General features: G+C 45.7%; 1 protein-coding gene across 1 annotated transcript in view; it reads left to right on the forward strand.

Moving 5' to 3' along the window:
- Window positions 1-809: 809 nt before the first annotated feature.
- Window positions 810-15,552, forward strand: part of TXLNB (taxilin beta) — a 50,299-nt gene continuing 35,556 nt past the window's right edge. Inside the window, exon 1 of the mRNA XM_083174932.1 lies at window positions 810-1,224. Within this exon, the coding sequence (XP_083031058.1) occupies window positions 810-1,224 (415 nt within the window). The remainder of the gene's footprint in view (window positions 1,225-15,552) is intronic.

The raw sequence follows: 15,552 nt of genomic DNA on the forward strand, positions 1-15,552 counted from the left end.
CTCCAGCTGTTGTTGAACTACACCTCCCAGCATGCCCTGCTACAATTTTGCTATTTGCCCATGCTAAAACTGTTGCAGGGCATGCTGGGATGTGTAGTTCAACAACAGCTGGAAGGCCGAAGGTTCCCCATCCATGCTTTAGAGCAAGAAAAATAGCTAACTCTTAAAGGTGCAACTTTTATTTATCTTTAACATGTTTGGAACTTTACAAAGTTTTTCTTTTTACTTTGGTTCACTCACATTTTTGTTTTTAAATAAAATCAAGGATACTGCTCTTCTCTGTCAACTATATATTAAATTCACATACATATTAAGGCCTAAACCCTAAATTAACATAATAATACCTTTTACATTTTACTTAAAATTATTACAAAAGCGTTGTGAATAAGCTAACATTTTATTTCATCAAAGTTACCATGGTATTGTCACGTGATATAGTAAAACTTCTTGTGTATAAGGAAAAAACAAAGACAATTTACACTGCTACACAAAAGGGTTTTCTGTAATCTGTACAGCTATATTGTTCTCTTCGGTATATGGTCTTTATGTCAACACTATTAAGGTTGACATACATTGGGTCCACAGGCCTTAGGTCGACACAAGAAAAAGGTAGACATGCCTAAGGTCAACAGGGTCAAAAGGTCAACAGAAGCATTAGGTCAACATTGGGATTGTTGACAGTCAAAAGGTCAACATGGGTGCATGAATCCATAAAAAAAACTCTGGCATTGGTAAGAAATCCCAAAATGAGATTAGATTGTGTTATAAATTGTGCAATGTCTAAATGATTGTGTCTTTTTAGGTAAAATATGGAAAATAACAATGATAACACTCGTGACAAACCAGATGAGACACTTAATAATGACCCAGTTTCAGCCAATCAGAATGGGCTACTGATGCCAAATGAAGAGCCTTCAAAAGTCATTGGCTTGCAGCCCAGCGAAAAGGATTCAAGTGGATCAGCTGACCATGACATTGCAGAAGAACTGAGCAGACAACTGGAAGACATCATTCAGACATATGCCTCTGCTGACACTGTCACTAGTGACATCCAGAGCACTGATTTGTCACATAAGGAAGACCAACCCAATGATGATGTAGAATTCGAGGATGCAATTGTGGAGGAGTCTAAAGAACCACTATCTCTACCAAATGTCTCATCGGCCAAAGAATCTGCGTCAAATAAAGAACAAAAGCTAGAGAAGAAGATGCTAAAAGGTCTAGGTATGAGTTTCATTCAGTTTTGTACTAGATAGAGGAGACACCTTTGACACAACAAGCAGTTTGGCTATACAGTATTTACACTGAGCTAATACATAAATCATCGCTATTGTGTATTGCACAATTTGAAAAACAATTTAACACATACCGTTCTCTTCTCATAAATATTTACTGTAATTAGTTGCGTATTGAATTACAGCATATTTTATTATATCTGTTTTATAATATAATACAATACAAAGTAGTCTGCACAATGTGAAGATACATTGTACCGCTTTAGAGATGACAAGCAGTTATGGTTAGGCATGTTATAGTAAGTTTCTGTCTAATGAGAGATAAGCCATTTTAGGGCCAATTTATCATGGATCGCATATTGAATGTGATCTGGCCAGGATTTTATTGCCCAAGATCAGGGCCGTAACTAGGTGTTTGCTAGCGGTGCCTTGTCCACCTCGCATCTGCACTGTGGGAACATCTGCTGGCACACACAGGGCCCTCAATAGCAGTCGGGTAATAATGAGGAGGCAGACAAAGCACTCACAGGACTTGAAAATCATGCAGTACAAACTTGTGAAACCCACCTAATTATATGGACAGAACCAAAATCCCAACATTGATAATGTTCCAACTGCCAGCATCCCAAACATAAGTACGCACGTTGGCTAGCATTAGGCAGGGAGGCTAGGTTTAGGCACTAATGGGGAACTTATTGTTAAGGCCCATACACACTTTGCGATTTTGAGCTGAAAGCCGCTCAAAACACCAAGTTTGAGCGTCTTTCAGCTCAAAGCCGCCCAGTGTTTATGGCTCGGCGATGAACGGTGAGTGGTGATAAGCGCTCCCGAATCATCACCGGGAAAGCCGTTCATCTGCTGGTATTACCAGCAGATGAGTGGCATTGAAGATGGCTTTGCATAGCTCTGCACTATGCAAAGCTGTCCGCCCCCCCACTGACAGCGTTGGGCAGGGGAAAGTGGCTCAATGTGTCTGCACTGAGCAGCTTTACCCCCAGCGATGGCAGCGGTCATCGCTGTTCATACAGGCTGAGCATAATCGCCCAGTGACTGTGTATGGACCTTTAGGTTCCAGGAAAGATTAGGCTGCAGGGAGACACTTAGAAGAGGGGGTTAGGGTTAGGATGCAGGCCAGAAGGTTCAGGTAGGTCAGGGTTAGGCACTAGCAGGTAGGGTTGGGGCTGGGGGAAGGTAAGTATACTTACTGGACCCCTGTCAGGATGCCAGCATCGCTATTGTGACTGCCAGCATTCCATTCACCGGTCATCTGTATATTTTCCGCTAAGACGGATATTGTCATAGGAAAGGGATGAAGGCCCCTATATTTTTGGGTATGGATCATTGGGTAGACAACAAGTAGGTCGACATGCATTAAGGTCGACATGACTCAAGGTCTACATGGGTTAGGTGAACAGGGTCGTTAGGTCGACACAATCATTAGGTCGACATGGGGTAGGTCGACAGTCAAAATGTCATGGCACTGGACATGGTGGGAGAATAAAATAATGGGTACTTATGTATTATCTGGGCTCCCATGTTAAATGCACCCCATTTTTTCATACACCTACTATCCAACTACGCATGGAGTTTATTTTATATAGTGTGGCGAGCGGACGTGGTCTCATAAGAAAAACGGGAGCCCAGATATTACATAAGTACCAAATAATGTGCCCGAAGCATGGAGAGCGCAGCGAGCCATGCAAGGGGATGCGGTGCTTCATTTCAACGTCTATGTCGACTGTGTAAAACTGTGGGACCACAAAAAAAAAAGAAAAACCCCAACCAAATCTAATTCTCTCTGCACATTTTACATCTGCCCCCTGCAGTGCACATGGTTTTGTCCATCTAAGAAGGATTTTGTCAGAAAGAGTGAACTAGAATAAGGCCTTAAGTGTGTATGCACAGCTAGGTCAGCAGAGGTGCCCACCGGCCAATCCAATGGCCCAGTGGCAAACCAGCATTAGACATATATGCAGACCACTGAGAATAGCTCAACTGAATCAGGGCTAATATACATAACATGCTGTGCATAATCATAAGTAATAACCTGAGAGATCTTAAACTCACCACTTGATAGGATTTTACTATGCGTTACAAATAGATAGGATTACATTTATATTCCATTAAAATATAAGCAATTTTGTTCTTGTTGAAAACCAGATTATTAAAGCACCACTCATAAAACACATTTGCATTTCTTGCAAGTCAAGCAAAGACAACTGTTCTATGTCATCAGAGTCATTTTTTTTCAGTTGTTTCACCTTTAGAGGTATTTTAGCTAAATTAGAGAAAGGAACCAACTTTCATTTTAAAAATTGATTTAGTTTTTGCAAAATTTAGAGTTAATATCTATTGCCATGTCCTGTACTAGAAATCTTTTATATGTTTGCTAATCATAGCCTATTATCAACACTCCAACATCTCTAGCACACATTCAGCAGATGTGAATCTTTCTATGCATGCTCATTAGATTTGCAAATGAATCCATGAATTACCCGAATTCAAGGTTTCCATGGGTATGGTAATAAGGCTTTTTCTTCTTTTCTTCTGAGAGACTAAATAGTTTGAGCGCTGTATTCTTCTATATGTCACAGTAAGTGGAATAATTGATTTAATTCATGTAAACCTAGAGCGTGTCATGAGTGTACACGTGTTCCAAAGTAAGCATGTCCAACTGCTACACATGTTATAGGTGACTATTGAGACATTCTACAGAAATAAGAAAACATTCATGGAAATTAAGAATTTGCTTTAGTTTAAAAAACATATGTGTGTAGTCACTACCATTATTTGCTGTCAGTTTCACTGCTCATGTACTGTGCGATTTCCCTGTTTCAAAGACAAAGGGCCAGATTCTCTAAGCTTCAAAAGTGATAAAATGGAGAGTGATAAACAGCCAGCCAATCAGCTCCTGCCTGACATTTTTCAAACGCAGTCTGTAACATGGCAGGTAGGAGCTGATTGGCTGGCTGTTTATCACTCTCCATTTTATCACTTTTGAAGCTTAGAGAATCTGGCCCAAAGACTTTACAATATCTGTTGTGTGCAGATACATGGGTAATTTTAGATTTAACATATTGTGTAACTGTATTATAATTTAACTGTGTAATTATTATAACAGTTCTGCATGTTGTTCCTCACAATGATATAGTAAGATTTCTTAAACACAAATGAATCCACATCCGTTGTAATATTTATTTATTTACAGTTTCTTATGTAGCGCAGCAGATTCCGTTGCGCTTTACAATGGTAGACAGTGATAAAACAAACTGGGTAACAACAGACAGACTTGGGGGTTAGAGGGCCCTGCTGCAAGCTTACAATCTATACTCCAAGGGCCAGATTAGACATTTAAGACATTGGGCCCGGATAAAGGTAGAGGTGTATATTAGATTGTACATACCTACCAACATGACCCATTCCAGGAGGGACACAATGCTCTGTATCTGAGCTTTCCTTTTAATATAGGATTGTCATCACCTGTGTTGAACTATTTAATTTATAATACAGGAATTTCACCACAGGTGATGGCAATCATAAATTAAGGGGAGAGGCCAGGTAGAGAGGATTTATTATTATTATTTTCTGCCAATTAACCTACCAGTATATTTTTCGATTGCGGGATGAAACCAAAGTAACCGCCCCATACCCCATCCCTGTGCTACTGTGCAGACTCCAGTCTTCCTGTCCTCCAGGTAGGCTTCAACTCTATCCCAAAATGGCACCAAGATTTCTACTGAGCATGTGCAGGGACCATCTTGTTACGGTGTAGTGTGTCTCTGTGGAGATGGAAGTTTTTTACTTAGCTTGAGAGAAACTTGCAATTACATCAGTTTGTTCCTAGTCAAATTCACCTTAGAAAGCCCTGCAATCATAAAACACCTTACATTAATATTAATGAGGAAACTCATAACTCATTACTAGACTGAGGAGTTTGCCTAAAATACTTATTTTTCCTTAAGCATAAAATGTACACTGTTGAGATACAAATCAGGCATTTATAAGCACAATAACACAAATCACCTGAAATTTTAATTTTAATTTGACAGTCTACATTTTCCACTTTGAGGCATAATCCTCAATCTACTAATTACTATATTAATATTCATACAGATCTTAAACAATTAGTTTTCTAATGTAAATGCAGAACATCTAAATGCTGATAAGGATTGAATACAAAGCAGAAATAATAAATAGCAGTACTGTAGTACAATACATTTGTTGCACATAACAGGAGTGGGGCATTAATGTTGGTGATGTGTGCCTGTCTGTTATACTTGTCATCAGGGGCGGGCTGGGCCGGGGGGCAGAGTGCCATATGCCCCCCGGGCCGCTTACCCACCCACTGGCTGCGGGCCGTGCTGCAGCTGGATCAGCTTCTCCAGCCCTCCTGCACTGGCCGCGGCTTACAGAACACGGCCGCGGCTACAGGAAAATGGCCGCCGGCCCCCTGCACTGAGGACATGTTCTCAGTGCAGGAGGCCGGCGGCCATTTTCCTGTAGCCACGGCCGTGTTCTGGAAGCCGCGGCCAGCGCAGGAGGGCTGGAGAAGCTGATCCAGCCGCAGCACGGCCCGCAGCTAGCGAGTGGGTAAGCGCTCTCCCCCCCCCCCTCCCTCACCCCAGCATATGTGTTTCTGTCACTGTGGGGGCATATTTGGCACTGTGTGGGGGCATATCTGGCACTGTGTGGGGGCATATCTGGCACTGTGTGGGGGCATATCTGGCACTGTGTGGGGGCATATGTGTATCTGGCACTGTGGGGGGCATATCTGGCACTGTGGGGGCATATATGTATTTGGCACTGTGGGGGCATATGTGTATCTGGCACAGTGGGGCATATGTGTATTTGGCACTGTGGGGGCATATGTGTATCTGGCACTGTGGGGGCATATGTGTATTTGGCACTGTGGGGGCATATCTGGCACTGTGGGGGCATATGTGTATCTGGCACTGTGGGGGCATATGTGTATCTGGCACTGTGGGGACATATGTGTATCTGGCACTGTGGGGGCATATGTGTCTGGCACTGTGGGGGCATATGTGTATTTGGCACTGTGGGGGCATATGTGTCTCTGGCACTGTGGGGGCATATGTGTCTCTGGCACTGTGGGGGCATATCTGGCACTGTGGGGGCATATGTGTCTTTGGCACTGTGGGGGAATATGTGTCTCTGGCACTGAGGGGGCATATGTGTCTCTGGCACTGTGGGGGCATATGTGTCTCTGGCACTGTGGGGGCATATCTGGCACTGTGGGGGCATATGTGTCTTTGGCACTGTGGGGGAATATGTGTCTCTGGCACTGTGGGGGCATATGTGTCTCTGGCACTGTGGGGGCATATGTGTCTCTGGCACTCTGGGGGCATATCTGGCACTGTGGAGGAATATGCGTATTTGGCACTGTGGCAGAATATCTGGCACTGTGGCGGCATTTGTGTCTGGCACTGTGGGGGCATATGTGTATTTGGTACTGTGGCGGAATATCTTGCACTGTGGGGGCATATCTGGCACTGTGGACATCACATTGTGCGGTGTAATGGGCATCATGGTATGGGGCGTAATGGACATTACGGTGTGGGGAGCATTGGGTAATTGCCATCACAGTATGGGGTGTAATGGGCATCAAGGTGTGCAGCATAATGTGTAATTAGCATCACAGTGTGCGGTGTATTGAGTAATTAGCATCGCAGTGTTGGGCGTAATGTGTAACTGGCATCATGGTGTTCAGCATAATGTGTAATTGGCATTACGGCATGTGGCTTTATGTGTAATGGGTATTACAAGGTTCGCTAAAATGTGCAATCTGCAGGTACACAATACAATCATGGTACAGGCAACGCCCCTTATGATAGGCCACGCCCCTAATTTTTTAACAGATCTTAAACAATTAGTTTTCTAATGTAAATGCAGAACATCTAAATGCTGATAAGGATTGAATACAAAGCAGAAATAATAAATAGCAGTACTGTAGTACAATACATTTGTTGCACATAACAGGAGTGGGGCATTAATGTTGGTGATGTGTTCCTGTCTGTTATACTTGTCATCAGGGGCGGGCTGGGCCGGGGGGCAGAGTGCCATATGCCCCCCGGGCCGCTTACCCACCCACTGGCTGCGGGCCGTGCTGCGGCTGGATCAGCTTCTCCAGCCCTCCTGCACTGGCCGCGGCTTACAGAACACGGCCGCGGCTACAGGAAAATGGCCGCCGGCCCCCTGCACTGAGGACATGTTCTCAGTGCAGGAGGCCGGCGGCCATTTTCCTGTAGCCACGGCCGTGTTCTGGAAGCCGCGGCCAGCGCAGGAGGGCTGGAGAAGCTGATCCAGCCGCAGCACGGCCCGCAGCTAGCGAGTGGGTAAGCGCTCTCCCCCCCCCCCCTCCCTCACCCCAGCATATGTGTTTCTGTCACTGTGGGGGCATATTTGGCACTGTGTGGGGGCATATCTGGCACTGTGTGGGGGCATATCTGGCACTGTGTGGGGGCATATCTGGCACTGTGTGGGGGCATATGTGTATCTGGCACTGTGGGGGGCATATCTGGCACTGTGGGGGCATATATGTATTTGGCACTGTGGGGGCATATGTGTATCTGGCACAGTGGGGCATATGTGTATTTGGCACTGTGGGGGCATATGTGTATCTGGCACTGTGGGGGCATATGTGTATTTGGCACTGTGGGGGCATATCTGGCACTGTGGGGGCATATGTGTATCTGGCACTGTGGGGGCATATGTGTATCTGGCACTGTGGGGACATATGTGTATCTGGCACTGTGGGGGCATATGTGTCTGGCACTGTGGGGGCATATGTGTATTTGGCACTGTGGGGGCATATGTGTCTCTGGCACTGTGGGGGCATATGTGTCTCTGGCACTGTGGGGGCATATCTGGCACTGTGGGGGCATATGTGTCTTTGGCACTGTGGGGGAATATGTGTCTCTGGCACTGAGGGGGCATATGTGTCTCTGGCACTGTGGGGGCATATGTGTCTCTGGCACTGTGGGGGCATATCTGGCACTGTGGGGGCATATGTGTCTTTGGCACTGTGGGGGAATATGTGTCTCTGGCACTGTGGGGGCATATGTGTCTCTGGCACTGTGGGGGCATATGTGTCTCTGGCACTCTGGGGGCATATCTGGCACTGTGGAGGAATATGCGTATTTGGCACTGTGGCAGAATATCTGGCACTGTGGCGGCATTTGTGTCTGGCACTGTGGGGGCATATGTGTATTTGGTACTGTGGCGGAATATCTTGCACTGTGGGGGCATATCTGGCACTGTGGACATCACATTGTGCGGTGTAATGGGCATCATGGTATGGGGCGTAATGGACATTACGGTGTGGGGAGCATTGGGTAATTGCCATCACAGTATGGGGTGTAATGGGCATCAAGGTGTGCAGCATAATGTGTAATTAGCATCACAGTGTGCGGTGTATTGAGTAATTAGCATCGCAGTGTTGGGCGTAATGTGTAACTGGCATCATGGTGTTCAGCATAATGTGTAATTGGCATTACGGCATTTGGCTTTATGTGTAATGGGTATTACAAGGTTCGCTAAAATGTGCAATCTGCAGGTACACAATACAATCATGGTACAGGCAACGCCCCTTATGATAGGCCACGCCCCTAATTTTTCGGCGCGCCTACGGCGCGCAAAAGCATTCCTTCCGACGGTGACTTGGCTGATTATGGGCCAGTGCTCTGGACTTGCCCCCTAGGCTAAAAGTTGCCAGCCAGCCCCTGCTTGTCATATATGTTACTGCTGGGTTTTTTTGCAGAGTTTTTAATAGTAAATTATGCAAGTTTTACAGGCAACTCTAAAGGCCTCATACATTACTGTGACTTCTCCAAGGGAGAAGTAGCAGCCCGATCCCTTTTGAACCACTTGGTTGGTTGTTTATCACTCTCCATTTTATCACCTTTTGAAGCTTAGTGCATCTGCCCATTTGTCTGTTCTCAAGGCCACATATTAGTTATATGAGAAACACCTTTGTATGCAGTAAGCAAGACTTCAATCCCAGACGCTATTTCCAACAGGGGAAATAGTGGCGGGTGCCTATTCAATGCTTTCTTTCCCAACAGCATTGAAGAGGCAGATTGACAAAATGGGCCCACTTTAAAAGCTGTCGGGCCCGGTTTGCCGTGAATTGTCACGATCATGGCTGAATCTCGTCAATCCACGGCCTTTTACACGGACACGCCCCCTATTCACCGATCGGCAGACGGGACATTGAATCCCGTCTGGTGATTTGCAGTCAAGCAAAACGAAAACAGGCCTAAAACTTAAAAACAACCCATCTGTGCATGTCAGTCTAAACAGACAAACATGCAGTCTAACTATACTTTGCAGAATATGTGTGCGCTATACAAATAATTGGTGATAGATAGATAGACATCAAAATGACATCTATACAATATTGGCAGCCATCAGGGTGCTGGCAATGGCTGACAGAAAGGGAGGGACGGTGTGTGTGTGTGTGTGTGGGGGGGGGGGGTATTGAGCAGCATGGAGCTCATTCTGAGATGGTAGAAATAGACTGTGCTGCTCTACTATCGATTCCGTTGCCATGGGCAGGGGCAGATTGGGAATTAAAACCAGCCCGGGAAATATCTTGAAGCAGCCCTAATGGGGGGGGGGGGTAGGATTATGGGGGTTTGACCTATTTCAACAAGGCCACGCCCCATTTTCACCACTGTGGGGGCATGGCTAGTTGCTCTCCAAGCTGCTGGCTATGTCTCCAGCCCCTCAGGCTGCAGAATAGGTGCATGGTGGCGTAGAATGCTGGGAGGGGAGATGCAGGGTGACTGAGGATGAAGGGAGGGAGGAGGTATGCAGGGTGGCATAGGACGCAGATTTTGAGGGGGGAACGCAGAGTGACAGAGGATGCAGGGAGGGGAGTCACAAAGTAGTGGAGGATACAGGGAGGGGGGACGCAGGGTGGCGTAGGATGTAGGGTGACAGAGGGGAGACACAGAGTGGCATAGGATGTGGGTTTGCAGAGGATTCAGGTAGGGCGGGGGAAGCAGGGTGGCGTATATGTATATATATATATATATATATATATATATATATATATACAGTGCTCGAAGTGGAAATTTTAAAGTGGGGGTATGGAAAAATAAAGGAGTTATATATGTGAGCGCCGAAGGCGCGCGCGCTCCGGGAAAGGGGGTGTGGCCACTGAAAAAGGGTCGTGTCTTTAAATGTAGCGTACCACACCACATACCCCTTATACACCACACTAGTAGGACCCCTTACACTATCTAATACTAGTGCCCTTAACACATTGTGCCACACAGTATGAGCCAAAACTCAAGGACAGCAAGGACAAAGGGACAGAGAGAGTGACAGCAGACAGAGAGTGACAGCAGGACACAGAGAGAGCCACATATGTATAATGGGCATCACGGTGTGTGGCAAATGTATAATGGGCATCACGGTGTGCGGCATATGTATATCGAGCATCACGGTGTGTGGCAAATGTATATTGAGCATCACGGTGTGTGGCAAATGTATAATGGGCATCACCGTGTGGCAAATGTATAATGGGCATCCCGGTGTGTGGCCTATGTAAAACGGGTCCATTATACATAGGTCACACACCGTGATGCCCATTATACTGTACATATGCCACACACCGTGGTGCTCATTACACATATGCCACACAAAATGAAGGCCTTTATACAAATGCCACACACCATGATGCCCGTTATACATATGTTACACACTGTGATGCCCGTTATACATATGTCACACACCATGATGCCCGTTATACATATGCCACACCATGATGCCCATTGTACATATGCCACACACCATGATGCTCCATTATATATGTACACACCGTGATGCACATTATACATATGTCACACACTGTGATGCCCATTATACATATGCCACACACCATGATGCCCATTATACATATGCCACACACATGATGCCCATTATACATATGCCACACACCATGATGCTCCATTATACATATGCTGCACACCGTGATGCCCATTATGCATATGTCACACACCGTGATGCCCATTATACATATGCCACACACATGATGCCCATTATACATATGCCACACACCGTGATGCCCATTATACATATGTCACACACTGTGATGTTCATTATACATATGTCACACGTCGTGATGCCCATTATACATGTCACACACCGTGATGCCCATTATACATATGACACACACCGTGATGCTCCATTATACATATGCCACACACATGATGCCCATTATACATATGCCACACACCGTGATGCTCCATTATACATATGCCACACACCGTGATCTCCATTATACATATGCCTCACACCGTGATGTCCATTATACATATGCCACACACAGTGAGGCTCCATTATACATATGCCACACACCGTGATGCCTAGTACACATTATAGCACACACCGTAATACCCAGTACACATTACACCACACACCGTTATGCCCAGTACACATTATAGCACACACCGTAATGCCCAGTACACATTATAGCACACACCCTTATGCCCAGTACACATTATAGCACACACCGTTATGCCCAGTACACATTATAGCACACACCACATTATAGCACACACCGTAATACCCAGTACACATTATAGCACACACCGATATGCCCAGTATATATTATAGCACACACCGTAATGCCCAGTACACATTATAGCACACACCGACATGCCCAGTACACATTACAGCACACACCGTTATGCCCAGTACACATTATAGCACACACCGATATGCCCAGTATATATTATAGCACACACCGTAATGCCTAGTATATATTATAGTACATAAGTGCTGCTCACCTACATGCTTGTTGCCAGGGGTTACATGCTCCTTGCAGGGGTTACATGCTGGTTGGCGCAGGGGGGGTGGGCATTTTATGCTGGTTGCCACAGGGGGGGGGGGGGGGCTGGTAAGGCTGATACACCGTTCACCAGAGTAGGTAAGCGGGCTGTCTGCGAGGCGGGGGACTGGATGTGGCTGGAAAAGCTGAAACGCTGCTTTGAGTTGAGCAGCGTGTCAGCTCTTCCAGCCACATCCAGTCCCCCACTGCGCTGACAGCCCGCTCGCCTCTTATGCTGAGAGTGGCTGTCCGTTGTTACAGCCATATAGCATCCTGTCCCCCGCCCTCAGCTGCAGAATGGACTTACACGGCGGGGGGCGGCAGAAGGATGCACAGAGCCACAGACACGGTGACAGTGAACCTGCTCTCAAAACAAAAGGCAGGGCGCGCGGCTTGCGCACTTGCAGTGATTGGCTGCCGGGCAGCCACTGTGCAATGATTGGGTCCCGGCGGCCGCTGCAGTGATTGGCTTACAGCGGCTCACAGGTGCAGCTCAGCACGTCCTCGGGGACCCCTTCAGTTTGAAAACCTAAGTCCCCGGTGACCGTTTTATGGTAAAATACGCACTATAGCGCATATTTGCAAACCCTGATATACACATACCGCCAGCAGCAGTAACAATACTTATACACATAACGCCCACGGTAGTAACGATACTTATACATGTAATGCCCACAGTAGTAACAATGCTTATACACATAACACCAGCAGTAGTAACAACGCTTATACACATAATGCCCGCTGTAGTAACGATACTTATACACATAATGCCCATAGTAGTAACATAGAAACATAGAAACATAGAATTTGACGGCAGATAAGAACCATTTGGCCCATCTAGTCTGCCCCTTTTTTACCCTTCAGGTAAACTCAACCCTTTTTAATCCTTATTTCTTTGTAAGGATATTCATATGCCTATCCCAAGCATGTTTAAATTGTTCTACTGTCTTAGCCTCTACCACCTCTGATGGGAGGCTATTCCACTTATCCACTACCCTTTCTGTGAAGTAATTCTTTCTAACATTTCCCCTGAACCTACCTCCCTCCAGTTTCAGTGCATGTCCTCGTGTTTTATTACTTGTTTTCCTTTGAAGAAAATTTCCCACCTGTACTATGTTAAAACCCTTGATATATTTGAAGATTTCTATCATGTCCCCCCTTTCCCTTCTCTGCTCCAAACTATGCTTATACATGTAATGCCCGCAGTAGTACCGATACTTATACACATAATGCCCACAGTAGTAACAATGCTTATACATGTAATGCCCGCAGTAGTAACGATACTTATACACATAACGCCAGCAGTAGTAACAATACTTGGTACTCTTTACCTAGCACGGCGCCCACGATCTTGATCGTGAGCATCGTGAGGTAAAAAATCGCGTCGGTCGCGTCGTATGCGGGCTAAAGATGCCCGGACGCGACGCGACCGACACGATGTACACGATTTCCCCATTGAAAACCATGTTAAACATGGACATTGCGTCGGTCGCGTCGCGGCCGGCCATAAATGTGCACACGATGGCCGCGACGCGATGCCCACGATTTGCCATAGGAATCAATGTTAAAAGGCCCGATGGACACGATTTTCATGTTAAATGGCTGAATGGACCCGATTTTACCATAGGAAACAATGTTAAATGGGCCTTAGAGCCCAAATAGTTACCCTGAACTCTGAAATGGCCCCCCCCAATTGTTTACGCCACCCCACGATCAACGTCAACCCGAAGCGTGGCGAGCGCAGCGAGCCCACGAGGGGCGGCGGTACGCGTCCTCCGACCTTTTCATACCCCCACTATCCACGTCGGCGTGGAGTTGAGAATAGAATAGTGTGGCGAGCGCAGCGAGCCACCGAGCCCGAAGCGTGGCGAGCGCAGCGAGCCCCGCGAGGGGACGCGGATACCTTCACAGGTAAACGCGTCCCTTCGCGGGCTTCACAGGTGTCCGCGTCGCCATGGACACCTGTGAAGCCCGCGAGGGGACGCGTATAGCTGTGAAGGTATCCGCGTCCCCTCGCGGGGCTCGCTGCGCTCGCCACGCTTCGGGCTCGGTGGCTTCGGGCTCCATATGGAGAAAAGCGGAACTTTCATTGCCGTATATTGTGTCCCAAATTAGAGGACCAATATAAAGACGGACACACAGGGCAAAATACTCCCCACATAATCACAGGGGAGGAAATGCCTAAATTACGTAAGGTGGAACGCATAGATGCGTTCCAGACATCGGAAATAGCCAATAACCGGATATCCGGAAACGGAACCCGGATAACCCATATGTAAGTTTTATTATGTTTTACAGTTGTTCTAATGCTCGTTTTGAATGAAAATAGAATCTATATAAGTGGGTCTACCTCCTACTTTATGAATAGAATGATGTTTTTAAATTTTGTGAAAGTTATATGCGTATATCAATTAATGAACAGGTGCTAATCACTAATTAATCAATGAGGGTATATAAACCCCAAACTTCATGGGAAGCATCACACCTTGAAAAAGCTGTATATACCACAGCGAAACGCGTCGGTGGAAGGGTGCCAGCAGCTAACCTTTTGGGTCACCATACCACTTACCTTTGGACCTACAATTTTTCCTGCACTAGCACTTTATTTGCTGAAAATTTGGAGCCATACCTTTGGAACCTGGGCAATAAGAGAGAGCGGCATATCCAGCTTGCTGACCCCATACAGTCAACTGCCAACTCACAGGAACACAACCTGTCGCCAAATCCTTAAAGGACTCCAGCAAATCTACAAAGTGCCAAGGGGGAACTAATAACCCAGTCCAAGAACCCACTTTCCATTGTCCAAAAAGAACGGACCTATACCTGGTAACCGGTTACGGGTGACTATACTGCTATATAATTGCACCTTAGCATGCAAACTAATCAAGAGAAATTTCTTTAAAATCAATCACGCACCTAATATATTTTATTTTTTATTTTTCATTTTTATTGTTAATATTTTAATAAATTGTGTAGAATATATATTTTAAACTGTGTAGAATAATTTTGTTCAATAAATTTATCTACTTCAAAAAAGCGCAGCAAAAATCCCCTCTTTTTTCTTTCTATCATATTGGAGGCTGACAACCTCTTAAAACTGCTGCAGCTTGTGTGATACAACTCATTTATCAAGCGCCCCTCGAAAGGATAACTATACGTTACCCTTACTTTCTTTTCTGTACAAGTGGAGTACCCCAGGGATCTGTACTTCGACCGGTGCTTTTTAATATCTTTATTGGTGATATTGCAAATGGAATTGAGGGTAAAATGTGCCTTTTTGCAGATGACACAAAGGTATGCAACAGGGTAGACACACCAGGAGGGGTAAAACAAATGATTGAGGATCTAGGTAGATTAGAGAAATGGTCAAGAGAATGGCAACTACAGTTTAATGCCAAAAAATGCAAAATCATGCACTTGGGTCTCAGAAATCCAAAGACTCAATATAGTATAAATGGCACT

The sequence above is a fragment of the Crinia signifera genome, chromosome 3, assembly GCF_055691185.1.
Source record: "Crinia signifera chromosome 3, ASM5569118v1, whole genome shotgun sequence".
Taxonomy (NCBI): domain Eukaryota; kingdom Metazoa; phylum Chordata; class Amphibia; order Anura; family Myobatrachidae; genus Crinia; species Crinia signifera.